Raw genomic sequence first — 20518 nt, forward strand, 5'->3', positions numbered from 1 at the left:
GACTGAGATCATGGCTGTGGAGCCTTGAAACCACCGAGTCTAGTGGGGGAAGTAGCAGGGTCTCCCCTGCTCTAAAACTGGCCCTAGAGCTCCAGTGGACATTGAGACATCTCAGCCAGTGGTTGGGAGGAAAGGAGAGGAGAGGAATTGGGACCCTGCCCAGTTAGCCCCTGAGCAGGAGGCTCAGACCTGCTGAAGATTTGGGTCCGAAATGAGCCCTTAGAATTCCACGTTGCCTGCCCCCGAATTGTGGCCAAGCCTTAGATTTCTCCCGGGAGAGGCCCAGCGAGCCAAATGTATTATTAAATGGCAGCGAGGCCGGGCGCTGCATGTGAAAGATAATGGGGGAATTTATTTGATGGGCTATAAATCACAGAATGAGAAGCCCTGCAACCTGTGGGGAGGAAAATTAAGAAGTGCTGAGTAGTGACTTGTTTGGGGGTGGGGGGCGGAAGGCATTTGGCCCTGTTTTGCTGTGAGCCTGGCAGCTTCATGATGCACGAGGCCCTGGGGTCCAAGGGGCTCCGATAGGCACACTTCGTATGCACGCAGCGGTGACACCCCCTCCCCCACTGGCAGCTGCTGTGTGACGACGCCAAGCTGGGCACTGGGTTATGACCCTCCGGGAGAGCAGTGTGCCAGGAGAGACAGATGTGAGATGAATCATCAAAAAATATGCAGTCGGCCCTCCGAATCTACAGATTCTGCATCTGTGGGTTCAATCAACTGAGGATTGAAGATGGTCAGAAAAAATTGCATCCGTACTGAACATGGACAGACTTTCTCGTTGTCGTGATTACCTAAACAATACAGTGATTTCCATAGCGATTACATTGCATTTGGCAGGGGGGCTCCCTGGAGGAAAGGTGCGGGAAGCTCAGAGACAGTGTTGCAGGAGGGCCGTGGAGGAGGCGCTGAATTGGGATAGGAGAGAGGTGGTTTTTCTGGAAAGGAAGAGTGAATGGAAGTCAGCCAGGTGGATCAAGAGGCTGTGGCAGGGGAGGTGAGCCAGAAAGAGCGGCCAAAGGCCAGCAGGGCCAGGGCAGCCAGGACAGCCAGGACAGCCAGGACAGCCAGGGCAGCCAGTGCAGCCAGGGCAGGGGCTGTGTTTCAGATTTCACTCTGGTTGTTTTACAGGGAACCACACACTGAGGAGGCAGCAGAGGATCTGGGCGGAAATTTCGGGGGGATGGAGGTCCGCAAAGATAGAAATGGTGATGTCCTGGTTCTGGGAGATGTCAAGGAAGGGATGAGGTGGACAGCCTCAAGCTGGAATTTGGGACTTAAAATAGCCCATTTCACAGAGCAGGCTCCGCAGTCTACAAAGCCCGCCCCATGTCCTGTGTCCTAGGAGGTGGGAAAGATGGGAGCAAAGACACAAAGGAGAGAAGCGGTGGAGGGCTGGGGCCAGGGTGGCTGGGAAAGGGATAGGAGCAGGGTGTGGTAAGAGGCGAGATAGGAGAGGGGCTGGGGCCATATCCACTGACCCTACCCTCGGCTAGGACTGGACTCAAGGCTGCGTGGGACTGAATCCTGCATCTGCCCCTGATCAGCTCTTGTGCCTGTAAAGTGGGGGAGTCATAGGATTCACTGCTTACGGTCGTTAGATGGACTGGCTGAATTGACGCCGAATTGGGGTTGATAAGTATACACTGAGTGATCTTGGGCAGCTCTCCGTCTCTGAGCTTTGCTTTCTCCTAGCAGGTCCCTGCAAACCCTTCTGGCCAAAGTCCTCTAATCTCCCTGTGCTAGCAGTGTGCAGCTCCCGAGGGTGGCCAGAGCACAGCGCCCAGCTGGCTGGATCGCCTCTGATGGGACAGTGTCCCTCTCTGCCCTGTAAGGGGATACCGTGCCTATCAGAGCTATAAGGGGATATTTTAATCAGCCCAGGACCTGCTGAGGTCAGAGGGCACAGGGACCAGGACAAAGAGTGCCAGTCAGGGCTGCTGCCTGGCCCTAGATGACCTGCTGGGCCCCAGAATCCAGACCACATGAGGAGCCTGGGAAGGGAGGCAGAAGCTGTGGGCTTCACTGTGGGTCAGGTACTATGCAAACTGGGTGTTCTCCATTTTGGGCCTCAGTTTACCCATCTGTACCATGAGGTTTGTAACCCCTCCCTGCCTGTAGCACATGGGGTGCTGAAAAAGGGAATAGGCTGAAGTGTGGACAAAGCAGATTCAGGTCTTTATCGGGGGCTGTGGTCTCAGAGTCAGAGAGCAACAGGTGGGTGAGCGAGGCTCAGTGCAGCCCATGGATGCCCTGCTTCGGAATCACCTGTGGGCCCATCACCTGCTGATGGAAAATGCAGACTCCTGGGCTGTTCCCCAGACTGGCTAACCTAGATTCTGCCAGGTGGCCCAAGTGTCCACACTTTAATGCACATCCCAGGGGACTGAAGCGTCCTAAATTCCAAGAGCTGAGGTTCTGGGCATCTCTTCTTTGCACCAGGGGAACAGGGGCCCAGAGGGCATGGGGGAGGCTGGCCTGAGTTGCTTAGGAGACTGGAACCCTATGCCAAGCCACTCAGGGGTCCTCCCTGGGGATAGCCCCAGGAGACCTGGGAGTCCTGGGTGATGCCTGGGGCAAGGGGGACTTTATCCTAGGGCTCCATAGCCCAGAAGGAGGCAGCACTGATCAGCACCTGCTGAGGACTCCCAGCTGCTGTCTGGGCCTGGGCCTGGCAGCAGATATCTAGAAAGAGCCCACCTTGGCTCACACCTTTAATTGCAGCACTTAGAGAGGCTGAGGCGGATCAAGATCAAGAGGTCAGGGGTTCAAGACCAACCTGGCCAATATGGTGAAACCCCGTCTCTACTAAAAATACAAAAATTAGCTGGGTGTCGTGGCGCATGCCTCTAGTCCCAGCTATTTGGTAGGCTGAGGCAGAGGAATCGCTTGAACCTGGAAGGCAGAGGTTGCAGTGAGCCGAGATCACGCCACTGCACTCCAGCCTGGGTGACGGAGCAAGACTCTGTCTCAAAAAAAAAAAAAGAGCTCACCGTTGGGAAGAGGGAGGGTTGGGCCTGGGCAGGAAGGCAGGCCTGTGTTTGCATGGGAGCCTGGGTGGGGGGTGACAAGACAGAGGGAACACCAGGAGGACACAAGAAATGTGACATCAGAGAAAGCAGGCCCAGAACATCATGAAACTGCCTACAGCTTCCCGGGGCAGAGCCTGCAGGGGAAGAGGAGAGGGCCTCTGTCACCCAAGCTGCCTCTGCAGGGCTCTCAGTGGGACTGGGGCAGATTCAGGCCTCCCCAACCCCCCACACCATGTCCTCTGGGCTTTTAAATGAGGATCAGTTAGAGGTTGGCCCCTCCCCAAGCCCGTCCAGCATCGGCTCTTCCTTACTTTGCGTGCTCCCTCTTCCTCTACTGCTGGGAACTCGTGGGCAGGCCTATGGATGTGGGGCTGGGTCAGTCCTGAGCCTTCTGACCTCTGACTTGAGAGTGGGCCGACCACTAGTTCTCTTGAGGCCTTCTGCAGTTCCCAGTGTGGGAAGGCAGCTTCACTCTCAGGGGAACGGGTGGCGGGGGGTGGTCAAGGCTGGTTCGGTAGTGAGCTCCCCGTCACTAAAGGTATGTTAGAAAAGACTAGGTGAATTTTGCTTCCTCTTAAGCCTTCGGTGACAGGCTAGAGGATCCTAGGCCATCCCCTCTTTATATCCCATCTGTCTATGTTATTCATTCATCGCCAAGAGAGCTCCTCCTGGGATGGGATGAGTCCCTAGCTGTGGGTGATGCTGATTTCTAGGATGACCTTGAACTTGTTTTCCTTGGCCCCAAACTTTCTGCTACTTCCTGTTTGAGCAGGTGCAGAAATTATAGGGCCCCAGCCCTTCCTTGTTTCCTTGGTAGAATTTCCAGACAAAATGCTCTTCCCAGGATAGGGGCAGGGCTGTGATTATTCTTGCTCCCAAGGGGATTTGAGGGTGAGTGTGGCTGAAGCTCCATTTAATTCCCACCTACATGGCCTTAGGATGCCAGCTATGGGCTAGGGGGGATCCTCAGGAAAGGCCAGTAAATGTGAGAATCGTGGCTCTGGCAGTGCTTGCCTCTCCTCTGTCACCAGCTGTGGCTCCCACTTATGTTCCAGATTGGACACAGAGGCTCTGAGTGTCAATATCCAATGGCCTTGAAAACCCACCCAGGCCAACCCCATTTTGCAGGAGAGGAGGCTGTGGCTATGAACCAGAGGAGCCTTGTTCAAAGGCACATAGCAAAGTGAAGACATTTCTTCATCCATTCATTTATTCACCAAGTGCAAGCGCTGTGCCAGCTCCTTCACGGTCAGGATTTGCACCTTGGCCTCCTGACCATCCTCAGCTGCCACTCAAAAGTAAACTTTCCAGCCTGCCATCCATATGTCACACCAGGCCCCAAAGGGTAGGTCACTTGTTCCTGGTCCTACAGCTTTCTTTTCTCTCTCCCTCCCTTCCTTTTTTCCTTCCTTCCTTCCCTCCTTCCCTCCTTCCCTCCTTCCCTCCTTCCCTCCTTCCCCTCCCTCTTCTCTTCCTTCCCTCCTTCCCCCTTCCCCTCCTCTTCCCTTCCCCTTCCTCTTTGTAGTCCCTTCTTCCCTCTCTTTTTCTTTCTTTCTCTCTCTTTCTTTCTTCTTTCTCTTTCTTTCTTCTTTCTCTCTTTCCTTCTCTTTCTGTCTTTCTTTCTTTGTTTCTCATTTTTTCTCTCTCTCTCTCTCTCCTTTCTTTTCTTTTCTTTTTTGAGACTGGGTCTTCCTCTATTGCCCAGGCTGAAGTACAGTGACACACTCATTGCTCACTTTAGCCTCAACCTTCCTGGCTCAAGCAGTCCTCCCACTTCAGCCTCCTAAGTAGCTGGGACTGCAGGTACATACCACCATGCTGGGCAAATTTTTTTGTTTGTTTGTTTGAGATTGAGTCTCGCTCTTGCTCAGGCTGGAGTGCAGTGGCGCAATCTCAGCTCACTGCAACCTCCGCCCCCAGGCTCAAGCAGTTCTTGTGCCTCAGCCTCCAGATGGGGTTTCACTATTGCTGGCTAGGCTGGTCTCGAATTCCTGACCTAAGGTGATCTACCCACCTCAGCCTCCCAAAGTGCTGAGATTATAGGCATGAGCCACTGCACCCGGCTTTTTTTTTTTTTTTCTTTTTTTTTTTTTTGTAGAGATAGGATCTCACTGTATTGCCAGGGCTGGTCTCAAACTCCTGGGCTCAAGTGATCTTCCTGTCCCAGCCTCACAAAGTGCTAGAACCACAGTTTCTTTTCTTTTCTTTTTTGAGATGGTCTTTCACTCTTGTTGCCCAGCTGGAGTACAGTGGCCTAATCTTGGCTCACTGCAACCTCCACCTCCTGAGTTCAAGTGAGTGTCCTGCCTCAGCCTCCTGAGTAGCTTGGATTACAGGCATGTGCCACCACACCTGGCTAATTTTTTGTATTTTTAGTAAAGACAGGGTTTCTCCATGTTGATCAGGCTGGTCTCAAACTCCTGACCCAGGTGATCCACCTGCCTCGGTCTCCCAAAGTGCTTATTTGCTTATTTTCTTTTCCTTTATCTTTTCTCCCTTCCTTCCTTCCTTCCTTCCTTCCTTCCTTCCTTCCTTCCTTCCTTCCTTCCCTCCCTCCCTCCCTCCCTCCCTCCCTCCTTCCTTCCTTCCTTCCTTCCTTCCTCTCTCTCTCTCTCTCTTTCTTTCTTTTTGACAGAGTCTTACTCTGTCACCCAGGCTAGAGTGGAGTGGCGAGATCTCAGTTCACTGCAACCTCTGCCTGCCAGGCTCAAGCAATTCTCCTGCCTCAGCCTCCCATGTAGCTTAGGACTACAGGCTCACGCCACCACGCTGGGCTAATTTTTGTATTTTTAATAGAGACGGGGTTTCACCATACTGGTCACTGGTCTTGAACTCCTGACCTCATGATCCGCCCACCTCGGCCTCTCAAAACGCTAGGATTACAGGCGTGAGCCACCCCACCTGGTCCACTTCTTTCCTTTAAAAAGAAAAAAATAATAACAGGAGCTTTGAGCCCAGCTTCCTTCATTCACTGTGTTCATCACACATTTGTTGAGTGCTGTTCTATACACTGGGCATACAGCTGTGAACTGGACTCACAGGGCTCCTGTCTCATTAAAGTTTGGGGAGACAAATTAATGAACATCCGAAAAACAGATTCGTTTCAGGAATCAATAAATGGAAGAAAATACAGGGCAATGGGATATCATGGAGAGAATGGGGCAAAGGCACTTGAGATGAGGTGTCCAGGGAAGGTCTCTGAGGCTGTGATATTTGAGCTGGGGCCTGAATGACAGGAAGGAGCTGCCCATCTGAAGACCTGGGGAGCCAGAGATGCAAAGTCCCTGGGGTGGGACCACGATTGGCACATTCGGAGGTTGAAAAGGCATCAAGCTGAGTCCAGAACTATCTTAGCCGGTGGCTCCCCAAGAAAGCCACTAGAAAGCTCTTTTAAGAATACAGATTCTGCTGGACACGGTGGCTTATACCTGTAATCTCAGCACTTTGGGAGGCTGAGGTGGGTGGATCACCAGGTCAGGAGTTTGAGACCAGCCTGGCCAAGATGGTGAAACCCCGTCTCTATTAAAAATACAAAAATTAGGCCGGGCGCGGTGGCTCAAGCCTGTAATCCCAGCACTGTGGGGGGCTGAGGTGGGTGGATCACGAGGTCAAGAGATCGAGACCATCCTGGTCAACATGGTGAAACCCCGTCTCTACTAAAACTACAAAAAATTAGCTGGGCATGGTGGCGCGTGCCTGTAATCCCAGCGACTCAGGAGGCTGGGGCAGGAGAATTGCCTGAACCCGGGAGGCGGAGGTTGCGGTGAGCCGAGATCGCGCCATTGCACTCCAGCCTGGGTAACAAGAACGAAACTCCGTCTCAAAAAAAAAAAAAAAAAATTAGCCAGGCACAGTGGCAGGTACCTGTAATCCCAGCTACTCAGGAGGCTGAGGCAGGAGAATTGCTTGAACCTGGGAGTCAGAGGTTGCAGTGAACCAAGATCGTGCCATTGCACGCCATTGCACTCCTACATGGGCAACAAGAAGGAGACTCTGTCTCAAAAAAAAAAAAAAAAAAAAAAGGAAACAAAAAGAAAGAAAGAAAGAGAGAGAAAAGAAAGAAGGAAGAAAAAAGAGAAGAAAAGAACGAGCTAGGAGGGGCAGCTGCTGGTCAGTTTACACACAGGGCTTTAATCCACTATGTTATTTGACTTCCACAACCTCACAAAGTATTTGTATACCCCTTCACACTTTAGGAAATGGAGGCACAGAGAGGTGAGACACTGATCTGGGGTCACACAGCGAAGAAGGGAAGGCTCATCACTCCAAATGCCTGACCTGGATGGGGCTTCCTAGGAGCCGACTACGGGGCCCGTTCAGCTGTCCTCCTCTGTGGGCTCTGCAGGGGTTGAGCACGGCCCTCCCTTGGAACCCAGGCCAGTGCCAGCCACGAAATGGTTCACAGATGACCAGGCAGGCCTGCTTGAGAAGGGAGGGGGCTCCCTGACCTCACACTGGGACCATATGCCATCCCCTCTGGTTCCCCAGTGGGTGTGGCACTGTCCGGGCCCATACCGAGGGGGAAGGAAGAAGCCCAGAGACGTGGAACCTCAGCCCTGGCCAGGGCCAGGGAGAAAGGAGGGGCTGTGGGCCTCAGTGGGGCCCAGGGCCCACCTGGAGCTTGGCAGCGTTTCTGGGTCAGGGCAGGGAGAGGAAGTACACAAAGAGAGTGGCTCCAGGCTTGGCCATCTGGGCTGAAATACCGGCTGCTAGGGTTGGGGCGAGGAAGGAGGGCTGGGGCTGGGGCCTGGAGAGTGGATTCCAGCCTCCCCTGGGCCACAGGATTGGAGCCCTTAACTTCAGGGCAGCCAGGGTGGAGTGGGGAAGCCCTGGGCTCCTGTGGGCAGAAGGCCACAGGCATTCTGGGAGAGGTGGTCCAGGCTCTCAAAGGTAAGAGGCAGTCTTGGCAGCTGTATAGGTTTCAAGGTGGAGCCCACCCTAATCCCCAGCCCCATGTGTGACCTTGAGTGAGTTCCTCCCTCCCTTGGCCTCAACTTCCCCATCTTCAGGGAGTGCTACCCCACACTGACTGCTCTGTACTGGGCTGAGAGCGCCAGCCAGACCCTCAGTGATGGTAGAGTTGATGCCAGATCCTGGTATGCCATGGGTTAGGCAGGGTCCTCTGGGCAAGCAGCTGATGTTGAGGGCCTCAGTTTCCCCAGTTCCACCAGTTTCTCTCCAGGCTCCTTCTACCTCTGACATTCCGGGGTTTTATGACAGGCTGTCGTCATGTACGAGGGAAAGGTGTATGTCCTCTTCTCTGTGTTTCTGGAGGATGTGGAGGGGACCTGTAGATGAGGGTTTGGGGAATGGGTGAGATTTTGAGATCCTGATGGAATCTCAGAGAGGTGAGCTGAGCAGAGCCGTCCCATCTCCATTTAACATATGGAACCCTGAGACCCAGAGATCTCACACAGTGACCTCCTCTTAGAGTCCCAGCCTCTCCCGAGGGCTCTACCCTCGGCCCAGCCCTGGGTGACTTGATTTGAAAAGCACTCACACTCCCCGAGGCTCTGTCTGTGTATGTTCAAATGTCCACGCTTGACTGGTCCCCCACTTCCGCCTGTGTTGAGAGGCGCAGGGCCAGCCAAGCCTGGGGTCATCTCATCCCTGACTGCACCATTTTCTGCAAAGGATGTTGTTAAATATACCAGTGGCTTTCGGGAGGAAGTCTGGGAGGTGGTGGCAGCGGTGGTCACCTGGCCGGCCTGGAGTGCTTTAGCGTGACCTCATGGGGCTTGTCCATGCCTTTCCCTGAGCAGGGCGAGCTAGCCCAGCCTCCTCCATCTTCCTAGTGAAGACTCTGCTCCTGGTCCAGCCTTATTCCCGGATGAACAGTGGATGCAGGAAGTCGTCATTGCCTGCCAGACAGGCCACCTCCTGGGACAGAGGGCCATGACCTTAACCATGAGTGTGCTCCGTACCCCCACCCCCACCCCTGTCCAGAGCTCCAGAGGCTGAAAGCTTGAGACTGTCCTGGGAGGCGGATGTGTGCGGGCCTGCCTGGCTGGGGACTTCCCCTGTCACCACTACCCACCCTCATCCCAACAGGAAACTGACAGATCTGAGCCTTCCAGACACTCATTGTGTGGGGCCTGGCGTGGGCTCCGAGGCTTCCCCTGTCAGGACTCAAGTCGCCCCTAGCCTCCTCCTGTCCCTTGACAAAGCTGGCTATTGAAGAAAGTTCCAGACTGTTTCCACTCCCCCATCTCTGCATTCAGTACTGCTCAACCTTAGGGCTCCTTTGAGCCCCTGGGTTCAAATCCTGCTTCCTAGTCCAAGCCCGGTGACTTTGGGGAGCTCACCTACCCTCTCTCTGCCTCCTGACATTTCTTCTGGAAAAAGAAATAAGCATCTGCTTCCTAGGGCTATTCTGAAATTAAATGAGATAATGTGGGTAGAATGCTGAGAAAGGACCTGGGGCACAACGCGTACTAGATGCAGTTCAGCTACCATGATTAGGATGAAAGCCAAACTCCACCCTCAGACCAACCTCTTGAGGTCAAACTTGTAACCCTCCTCTGTTAAGAAGCTGTGGGTTTCTGTGGTGCCCACGCAGGGGCAGCTCTCCTGCCCTCGGGGAGGCTGGTGTTTGAGGATAACTGGCTGTGGCTGCTGTTGTCACCCTTCCCTTCCCCCCCGCCTTCCGTACAGAATGGCCCGTCCATGAAGGCTACCCTCTTCTGTTGTGTACTCAGCTGCAGAAATGGGTGATCTGCCTTAACACTGGAGGAAAAGCTGTGCTTTATGGGCAGTTTAAGGCTTTTCACAGGTAATTTTGGCAATATGCTTTCTTTTCTCTTTCCTCACTGACTTCAACCCTGACACCCCAGAGGGACTGAAGACTGCCTTGGGCTAGCCTCCCTTCCCTGCATCTGCTGCCCCTGCTGACCCAGCCCTGGCCTGGCCCAGGATGTACCTGGACTTCCAGCCCAGCTCTGATGCCACCCACTGCTTCTTTTTTTTTGGGACAGAGTCTTGCTCTGTCGCCCAGGCTGGAGCACGATGGCGTGATCTCAGCTCACTGCAACCTCCGCCTCCCTGGTTCAAGCAATTCCCCTGCTTCAGCCTTCCGAGTAGCTGGGATGACAGGCACACACCACCATGCCCAGCTATTTTTTTTGTACTTTTAGTAGAGATGGGGTTTCACCATGTTGGCCAGACTGGTCTCGAACTCTTGACCTCAGGCAATCCTCCCACCTCAACCTTCCAAAGTGCTGGGATTATAGGTGTGAGCCACCGCCCCCAGCGCCACCCACTGCTTCTTTTCCAGCAGGCATGCTGATGGCTTTCTGCCTAGAGGGGAATTATTTGGGTCCATCCCTCCCTGGTATTTACAAGTAGCGTCCTGTGTCCCCAGTATTCAAACGGACTGGTGGGGTATACCAGGAGCCAGCAGGGGGATGTCTTTCCTTGGGAGTCAGAGTAGACTTTTAAAGGAGGGGGTGCTTCAATTTGCAGTTGCAAAATGTGGAACCAACTCAAATGCCCATCAATCAATCAATCAATCTATCTCTATATATATCTCACAGTTTATAGGAATGAATTAATGGCATTTGCCACAACCTGGATGGGATTGGAGAATATTATTCTAAGTGAAGTAACTCCGGAAAGGAAAACCAAACATTGTATATTCTCATAAGTGGGAGCTAAGCTATGAGGATGCAAAGGCATAAAAATGACACAATGGACTCTGGGGACTTGGGGAATGAGTGGGAAGGGCGTGAGGGATAAAAGAGTACAAATTGGGTTCAGTGTATATTCTGCTCGGGAGATGGATGCACCAAAATTTCACAGATCACCGCTAAAGAACTTACTCGTGTAACCAAATGCCAACTCTTCTCCAAAAACCTATGGAAATAAAATAGTTTTAAAAATTTTAAAAAAATAAAGGAGGGGATGCTTGAGGTGGGTCCTGAAGGGTAAGCAGGGATTCATCAGGTGGCTGCGGCGGGAAGAGCTTGGTGGCAGTGGTCCAGGGCAAAGGCCGGAGGTGGGAAAGAGTGTTTGGAGGATGACCAAGCGGGCTGGAATGGGCTGGCATGCAGCGGGAGCTGGTCACTTGTGACATACCTCGGTCCCTGAGAGTTCACCTTGGGAGGCTTTTGAGGGGGATGTGAAGGTGCTGGTGGTGGAGTGGGTCAGATCTGATTTAGACAGCCCTGTCACCCAGCCCCTTCTCATAAACATGCACATTTCCAGGCCCCGTCCCAACCCACTGAGTTAAGTGTCTTGAGGGAAACCCAGAAATATGCCTGTTCACTGAACAGAAGTGATGTGGGGACTGCAGCCCTGTCCCTGCTAAAGCAGCACTTGGGAGAGGTAGGAGCCAGGCCTATTCAGGAGCCCCTCTGGAGGTGGGAGAATAAGACCAGACCGTTGGCCCTATAGGTACTGAGGCTCTCAGATCTGCAGGGCTGGAAAGCCCGGCCTGTTAGTCTGTCGCAGGAAGCAGTGGTGGTAGTAGCGGTGGTGGGCACTGGAAGGGGGGCTTCTCCTGTTCAGAGGGAGGAAGCCATAGGGGTGGGAGGTGGAAGCAGACTGGGGGACTGGTTCCCCAGCAAGATTGATTCCAGGTCCCCTGCCGGACTGTGCAGGGGGCAGCCTTTGTCTGCTCTGGTCCTGGGCCAGGATGAAGAACAAGGAGCCTGGGCCCTTTCTCTCCTAGCTCCTGCCCTGCCCTCTCCCCACTCAGTACCTGGCGAGTACCTGCCCCAGGCCCATGGAGTTGCTCAGCTCTGCTGGTTGGCGATGCCCGTTCCCATCCCAAGGCCAGAAACGCACAAGCTTTGTCCATTTCACTAGCTGACCGTCCTTCCTCCACAAGGCACAAAGATTGGGGGTCCATAGCTTCTCCCTGTAGATGGGAAAACTAAGGCACAGAGAAGGACTTGAAAAGTTGAAGTGGGGAGACCATGCCCTACCTTTGGAGCCCAACTGTGTTTACAGATGAGGTCCTGAGTTCCAAGCCACTGCCCCCTCTCCCTTCCACACACAGTCCAGACTTCCTGTTGAGGGCCCAGGCCAAGACCACTTGCCCACACCACTGATAAAAGTGAGTTGGCTGTGAGCCTCCCGTCCCCTCCAGGGAGGGCTCGAACCTGGCTGATCAGAGGGTTCCTGCTTTGGGAAACAAAATGGGCAGGATACACTCCAGGTCCGGGGAGCAGGAGCGTGCCCCCACCCTGAGCAGGACTTCCTGGGAGTCCCTCACCCCCAGAACCCGTGGACCTGGCTGTGGGGGTTAGTCATGCCTGGAAGTGCCAAGGTGTGGATGGGTGGCACTCGGAGCCCCACCTGAATGGGTTCTGGCGGTTTGGCCAGAGGAGAATGCATGCTAAGAAGGCCCCCAGCTTGCCTGGCGACTGAGTGACTTCGTGTGGGCTCTATCCAGCGGCTTCTTTTTAACGACGTTACTGCACCAAGTCTGCTGTCCAAAGGAGATGGGGCAGTGCCTCCCAGCTCATCCAGCCTGCAGCCCACGGGCTTCCTGCGGCCCGAGACGGCTCTGAACGCCGTCCAACACGAATTCATAAACTTGCTTAAAACACTGAGTTTTTTTTTTTTTAAAGCTCATCAGCTATAGTTAGTGTGATTGTATTTTATGTGTGGCCCGACAATTCTTCTTCCAATGTGGCGCAGGGAAGCCTAAAGATGGGGCACCCCGGGCTAATCCAAAGGAGGCTAAGGGTATCCTCTTGAGCACCCCGGTTTCCCATCTTCCCGTTGACTGGCCGGTATTCCGGGAAGAGGGGGCCAGGGGGGCTGATGGCTCTGGACACCTCTGACTGGGTTTGGTGGAGAAACACCCCTCCTGCCCCTCCCCCCGGTCGGGGAAGGCGCCTGGCTTCCAGCTGTGAGACAGGCTCCTCCGGACTGGGGGCCCTCCCCGCTGGCTGAGAGAGCTAGGGAGGGGGCTTCCCCTGTGGGGTGCAAATCCCGGCCTGGATTCCTGACCAGACGGCCCTGTCCCCTCCAGGGCCCCACCTTTCCAGCTGTTCTGGAGGAATACCCCCGAGACGGCCTCTGGCACCTGCGGTGACTAACACCCGCCACCCCTAAGACTAAGACCATTTGCCTCTGCCACTTTCCGTGTGACTGAGGCAAGACCTCCTTGCTAAGGCCTCAGTTTCTCCCTCTGTACTCCAAGGGAGGCAGCTCAGGCGGGTGTCTTAATAATTGAATCGATGAATGTTGCTAAGGGGATAAGGAGCGGAGAGAGAGATCGTGTGGGCCTTGGTCAGGGAAGGCTGGAGGAACTGGGCCCTGAAAAGGTGGACTTTGGCCAGGTGGAAAAAAGTAGTGAAGAAGGCAGTCCCTGCTGGCAGCACGGCGAAGTGAGAAGTAAGGGGAGCAGAGGTGAGGCTGGAGGGGGCTTTGGTTGGGGCAAGATTATTTGGGGTCCAAATAACAAGGAAGGATGCTTAGACGTATTGCCATTGTGCTCTGGGGAGCCATGGAATGTTCTTGAGCTGAGGGGTGACTTGGAGAAAGCTTTTCAGCCAATGCAATAGAGTTGGCACCTGTCCTTCTCCCAGCCTGAGTTTCTGGTCCCTACAGTAGGGAGGGATTGTTCTGCCCTGCCTCCAGGCCTCTACTTTTTGCGTACTTGAAACAGGTACCATAATTTTAATGATATAAAAATGATATGTGTGTCAGACCGGACAGCCTATAAAATGTAAATAATAGCCAAGTATCCTGAATCACAGGGGTCTTTCAACCTGGCTGGGCCGGGGCCTGCGGAGCAGTGCGGGTCGTTTCTCAGCCCAGGGAGCCTGGGGCAGGAACGGACCCTAATTGAAGGCGACCGTCCTCCAGCGTGCGTCCTGCCCCTGGCTAAGGAGAGCGCACAAGCAGCTGTGCGCGGTCTACCCGTGCTGGCGGGATTGGGTGCCTGGTGTGCGCCCCAAGGTCGACGGGGGAACCCTCGGGGGCGGAGTTGGAAGCCAGGACCCTCGGGTGGGACCCGTCTGGGGTCCCGGGGAAACTCCGGGCCGCCTCGCCCCGTGGACTCCAGGCCGGGATTTCTCCCGCACTGACTTTCCGGGCCGCTGCCAGCCCGGCCTCCGGGTCCCCAGCCCCCGCCGCGGGGCCGGCTGCTCTGGGAGCGGGAGGGGGCGGGAGGTAGAGGAGGAGTTTGAGCGACTTTGTGGGGCAGCCTGGGCCTCGGCGGCCGCTCGGGCGAGCGCGGGAGAACGCGGGGACGCCCGCCGGGCGGTCCGGAGCGGCCGATGGGGCCCGTGTGAGCGCGCCCAGGCCCGGCCCGGTGCCCGGCGGGCGGCAGCATGTCCGCGGGCGGCAGCGTCAGGAAGAGCACCGGGAGGTCCTCCTACTACTACCGGCTGCTGAGGCGGCCCCGGCTGCAGCGACAGAGGAGCCGCTCCCGCAGCCGGACCCGGCCTGCCAGGGGTAGGCGCCACCCCGACCCCTGACCCCTAGGCCCTCCCAAGGCCACTAAGCCACCTGATGCCCTGGGGTGCTGGGGACCGGGATCCTCCTTCCAGCCATTTGCTGGGGGTCTCCCTCATCCGCCCCTTCCTGAGTCTGCCAGACACCCATATCCCCAGTTTCTGCCTCGTCCTTCCCTCTCCGAGGGAAGCCGAGGCTCTAGGGTCTCCTCTTAAGCCACGGGCAGGGAGAGGGGAGCCAGGAGTCTTTCTCCGCATCTCAGATCAGACCTCCTACCCCGCCTTGCCTCAGTTTACTCAGCAGCGGGCAAAGTAACCTAGGGTGGATCTTGGCTTTCCCACACCTTGCCTTCCCTGCCCTGGCCGCGGACTTCTTTCTTCCCCTTCCAGGAACGTAACGGGCTCCCCACCTCTTGGGTGCTGGGACAAGTGGGTGGACCTCAGGGAAGGAACAGGGACCCCTCGAGCGGGTGAGCGCCAGCTCCTTTGCAAAGTTTCTCTCCTTCAAGCTCAGGCGGCAGGACGAGGCGGAGGGGGAGGTGCGAGCAGCATTTTCTTTTTCCAGTAACAGGATCCTCGACTGGAAATGCGTGTGATCCCGGGGGCTGCGTTTGGGCGGTTGGGGGCAGAGACTTCCTTCCCTGGCTGAGTGGGGGAGGGGGAAGGAAGCCCCCTGGGAGAAGGGGGCCTTCAAAGGGTCTCTGGGGAGGCTGGGGTCCTGGGCAGAGGTTCATGCCCACCAAGGGTGCCCGTGGGGTGGAAGGGAGGAGAAAGACGGCGCCTTAGCAGGGACGTGGGCCGAGCTGACGCCACCAGGTTATCTTGAAAGTGGGAAGCCGGGCCCTGTGCCAGCAAATGCCAGGCGCGGAATCTGGTAGGCCCAGAGGGGCCACATCCCCACCCCGCAGGCTGCCGTTGTATGACCTGGGCTGAGCTGCCTACTTCAGTTTTCTTGTCCGTGTGAGGGTAAATGAAGCAGGCAGACTGTGTTCATTTGCTTCCCCCAGAATGGGAAGATTTTTCCCCCAGTCAAGGCTGAGCAGCGATGTGCAGTGCGGGGCTTCCTCAGGAAGTAGTGAGTTCCCCGTGCACAGAAGGGTTCAAGCTGAGGCTAAGGGTGTGCACAGGTGTGTGCTGGTAGATCAGTCCGCAAGGGTCTCTCAAAGCCTGTGATCCTCCCACTCCTGCCTTTCCTGAAGTCGTCCCAGTTACTCCTCTCCCTATCTAGACTTGCTCTGGGAGGCCAGGAATCTGGGCTCAAGCTTTGTGACTTTGGGCAAGTCATTTCCCCTTTCTGAGCTTAGTTTTCCTGGTTGTAAAATGGATCTCCCGTATGTGGAGGATTCAGTGAGGAAACTGAGAAATGGGAGCTGTGAAAATGCCCAGTCCTGCTCAGGCCACCCTGGGACCTCTCCTCCAGCACCACCTGGTCACCTCACCCACACGCCCCCCCTTGCCTCAGACACGCCCTGCGTGGCCTTTCCCTCTTCTCATCTCAGCCGGGCTCCATCCCTGACTGTAATGGGAATCCCACTCCTGCTCAGCTGACTGGGCAGGCAATAATCAATGTGTCAGGGGCTGTCACCTGAGCCCCATCTCCCAGACCCCCCAGGCACAGGATCATTGCTTTGTGTCCCAGCCTTGAAGGAGCTCACAGCCTGCAGGGAGTGGGGAGGAGACTGTCTCTGAACAGAAGTTATATCTGGGGAGATCAGGGAGAGCTTCACAGAGGAGGTGACATTTGGATGGACTGTCACCAAATGGATAGGATTTCCCTTGACAGAGGGAGTGAGTCAGATCTGGGTTCAAGTCTCAGCTGTGCACACAACTATGCTTCTGCCAATTACCTCTCCAAGCCTCAGTGACCTTGTGTGGTCAATGGGGCTAGCAGTGACAGGGTTGTGTGAGGGCCAGGAGCCAGTGCCTGGGACTAAGGCTACAGTTGAGGGTGAGCTACTGTCCTCTCTCTGAACAGAAGGAACAGACTGTGCACTCAGGGAGAAGGAAAATGCTTGAGTGTTGAGGATAGAGTTCCTCCCGGGTTGGGGAGGGGAGTTGACTGGGAAGGGGGCTGGATGGGTGGGTGGGGAAGAGCAGGCAACAGTAGTTTGGGTCTGATAAAGGGCCTTGAACTTTGGGAGGCCAAGGCAGGGGGAATCCCTGAGCCCAGGAGTTCAAGACTAGCCTCGGTCACATAGCAAGACCCTGTCTCAACATATATATATATATGTATATTTTTAAAGGCCTTGGGTAATGAGGAGTGAGTTCGTGCTGCAGCCAAGGTGTGGGGTGGAGGCTGGAGGCCCTCTGGCCTCCTTGATGGGAGACAGCTAGGGCAGCCATTGCCTTCCCTCCACTAAAGCCTCAGACACCTGACTCTGCCCCAGAGCCACACCACCTCCTGAGGGCAGGGCCCCACCCAGGAAGAAATTAGGCTGAGGAGGCCAACCTGTGAGCCAGTCCCTTCTGACCTTGAACTTCTGTCTCCCCGTCCACATGGGAGCTTGGTCCCATGGTGTGGTAGCATCAGACCTCAGAGGAGTGGGCGCTCCCTAGCACCTCAGCCTGGATCAGGCTCTTGTCCCCACACTCTTTCTGGCCTCTGGCACTAGTATGGAAGGAAAATGACCAAGAACTCAGGCTGTGTATTTGTCCAGAAACAGAACAGTGCAAGGAAGAGTTGGTTGCTGCCGGCTTCTGCAGCTGGCCAGGCTGGGGGCAGGGAGCAGGGCTTTGTCCCTGGTAGGGCTGTGAGTGAGGGACAGCGTCTGCCGTATCCCTAGTTTGACCGATAAGGGGCACTAATCTAGACTCTTCCCTTCTCTGGGCTTCAGTTTCCCCATCTGACGAATGGACAGAGTGAGACCTGATGTGGCGGGAGGCGGAGCACGAAGCTGGAGGGCGGCTGGAGGAGGGGTAGAAACAGTGACCTTCGGAGGATGAGGGTCGTTGGCTATTTCCCACTGTGCCACTGACTCCGCTTGAAGGCTGGGCATACCTCATGGATTTAGGGGGATCCTGTCCCCAGAAAGCTGCCATCAGCAAGGTGCCTCCCCACTTGTACACACCAAGATGAAGTTTTGTCTGTGACCCCTCTGTTCCCCCAGGGCTGCTAGGAGAAACATTTTCCTCTAGCCCTGGTTAATGTTCTGACCTGTTCATTCAGCCAGCCAGCTCCTCTTAAGCACCTATTATGTGCTGGGCTTCAGCCTGGGTGCAGGGGCACATGGAAATGAATCACACGTGCTCCAGCCCCGCCAAGCCCCCCCCAGTTGGTTGGGGAGGCCAGCTTGTTGGGGTGCACTAGGGAACACGGCTCTTTCTCAAAGACAGAGCAGTGGTTAGTGGGGGGCAGGGGTTCTAGTTCCAGCTCAGCCACGAACTGGTTGTATGACTGGGCACATCATAGGGCCTCAGTTTCCCCATCTGTCGAGGGGGGTTAATCCTGCTCTGCTGCCTCTCGGAATGCCTACACCCATAGCCATGAAGGGTTTTGATTATCTTATTCATGTTTTTCTCTGAGTTTTCCTAGGGTCCGGCCACTTGCCAGGCCCTGGCTGGGCGCTGGGGGTTTTGCAGATGTTTTTCTCTTGAGATGGTCAGGTCCTCCTCCGTGCCTGTACGCACCCCTCTTGCATGCCTCTGTACCTTGTTCCTGGGGAGAGGGCCACATGGTGGCGGAGGATTGGTTTCACGCAACTGGTTTCTAACCAAGAGAACAGTTAGGTGAGGACCTAAGAGCCACCATGGTGGTTGGGTAACTTCTCAGGGGAACCTGGCTTTGGTAAGGTCTGCAAGAGGCCTCTGGGGCAACAGCTTGGACTCCATGAGTTGGGCGAGGCTGAGAACAGCTGTGAGATAGGGGGCTAGTTGTGTATTTTGGTTCCCCAGTCCTCAAATATTCCCCACAAAGGCCCTAGGCCTGGCTCTCTGCCTCCACCTTGGATGAGACCTCTGAAATCGTCATGATGCCCTTTTCTGCCTTGTTTCTTCTGTTTCTGCTGAGACGTAATCTCTCATTGGGACTTGGCCCCAGCCTTTCCAGGCCCTCCTCTCCGTTACATACCTCATGGAATGGGGAGCTCACTCCCTCTCAGGTCGTGTAATCAGGGTAAAAATGGCTCCTTTTTGTTATGTCTTCTGTGTGCTGCATGCCTGTTCCTTGCCCGGCAGTGACCTCAGTTCTGAACTTGCCTTGTCTCATGCAGTGTTCAGAACCCTGTGAGATGGATGCTGATACTATCCTCATTTCATAGGCGAGGAAACTGTAGGCCAGAGAGTGAAAGCCTTGCCCAAAGTCGCACAGCTCAGAAATGGTGGAGCCCAGCTCTGCCCACCTCCAGGTCCTGAGATTCACCTTGCTATATCCATGGGCAGGCAGACCCCTCTGAGGTCAGGCCTTGGCTTTGATGTGGTCACCTCCCTTCACAGCCAGTGATTCCACTGGGTGTTCGTGGGAATCATCTCACCATCTTGGTCAAAGCTTGGGAGGGAGGCAAGGGAGTGGCCCCGCTGGTGTCTGGTTGCCTCCTCCACCTCCCTGGATAGCTCAGCTGGGACCTCCCTGGCCCCGCCCCTGGCTCCTGGCTCCTGCTGTCATTCATGTCCTGCCAAGCATGCCCTTTCCCAGGGCATGTCACAGGTCTCAGGGCCTTAGCCCTGGTTCTCCACCAAAGCCCTTAGTGCCGAGGGTTCAGTTCCCTGGTGTGAGGGCCCTGGAGCCTGGCAGACAGCTGAGGCCTAATCCCCACAGCTCTCTAGGTCCTCGAAGGAGGCCAGAGGCCCCAGTGAATCTGCTGGAATTTCAGCCTCTTGCCTTTGTCCTTCCTGACCTTCCTTCATCACCTTTAATCAGAAAGAAGGCTAGGTGCAGTGGCTCATGCCTGTAATGCCAGCACTTTGGGAGGCTGAGGCAAGCAGATCACCTGAGGTTGGGAGTTCAAGACCAGCCTGACTAACATGGAGAAACTCCGTCTCTACTAAAAATACAAAATTAGCTTGGCGTGGTGGTACATGCCTGTAATCCCAGCTACTTGGGAGGCTGAGGCAGGAGAATCGCTTGAACCTAGGGGGCGGACGTTTCAGTGATCCAAGATCAGGCCATTGCACTCCAGCCTGGGCAACAAGAGTGAAATTCCATCTCAAAAAAAAAAAAAAATCAGGAAGAGAACAGCTCCCTTTCGTCAAGCTGAACGTGTGCCCAGCCCCATGCCAAGAGCTTCCCCTGATTACCTCATGTCTCATCTCAGCTCTCCAGCCCTCCTAGCAGGTAGGGGTGATTGTCGTTACTTTCCTTTGCCAGGTTAGGAAACGGAGCCCAGGGTGTGATATTTCCCTTGCATTTTCCTCTCGGGGTGGTGAGATAACTGTTTGAACCCAGGCCACTGGACTCAAAAGCTTATGCCCAGAAGCCCAGGTGCTCCCTCTAACTTTCTTGGCCACTAGAACTAACTCAGAGAACGCTGGAATGGACCCAGGATGGGCTGCTCCTCTCAGTGGTTCAGGTTGCAGTTCTTCTATCTCCGTCCTTCTATTTAATTCTGTACTTACAAAGACCTGGGGGTACAGGGAGGGGCTTGGAGCCTATTTGCCCAGCTGCTGAATGGTGAGGTTGGAGAGATGGATACTTGTGGCTCCAGTACCAGGAGTCAACTATTCTCCTTGACAGCTGGGGAAACTGAAGCTCACGGAGCCAAGGCATCTTGCCCATCGTTACCTAAAGATGTGAATGGGAAATCCAGATCTGGAACTCAGATCCCTTTGTATCCTGTTTCAGTGTTGGCGTAGTTTGTTGCTTTCCCTAAGGTGAGCCCAGATAGAGAAACTGAGGTGCCTGGGCTCCTGCTTGGGTCTTCCTGGGGGAGAGAATGGGGATTCAACTCCCATGTACTGTTGAACTTGACACAAACACTCTCACATCCCAGGCTGCATACGTGTTTTGCTTTGGAAATGACATGAAGGCTTTTCACTATTAAGAGAAAAGCAATGGCTGTGATATTTCCCCTGCACCTCCCTCCCGGGGCCACTTGGTTAAATGTCAGGAAAGGGAGAGTATTTCCTGGTCAGGAACAT

The 20518-nt window shown here is 55.0% G+C and overlaps 1 protein-coding gene across 9 annotated transcripts in view; it reads left to right on the top strand.

The window, feature by feature from the left end:
• DAB2IP (DAB2 interacting protein) overlaps nucleotides 1-20518 on the top strand; it is a 213608-nt gene that overhangs the window by 68790 nt on the left and 124300 nt on the right. For 5 of the 9 annotated variants that reach the window (XM_032251499.1, XM_032251502.1, XM_032251504.1 and 2 more), the window contains exon 1: nucleotides 14237-14447. The exons of the other annotated variants lie outside the window; for them this stretch is intronic. In XM_032251499.1, coding sequence (XP_032107390.1) covers nucleotides 14324-14447 — 124 coding nt within the window. In that variant the 5' untranslated portion in view covers nucleotides 14237-14323. Of the gene's footprint in view, nucleotides 1-14236; nucleotides 14448-20518 lie in introns of those variants that run through there. 9 annotated transcript variants of the gene reach the window in all.

This window comes from Sapajus apella, unplaced genomic scaffold (genome assembly GCF_009761245.1).
Source record: "Sapajus apella isolate SASKATOON/1434 unplaced genomic scaffold, GSC_monkey_1.0 scaffold76, whole genome shotgun sequence".
Classification (NCBI taxonomy): domain Eukaryota; kingdom Metazoa; phylum Chordata; class Mammalia; order Primates; family Cebidae; genus Sapajus; species Sapajus apella.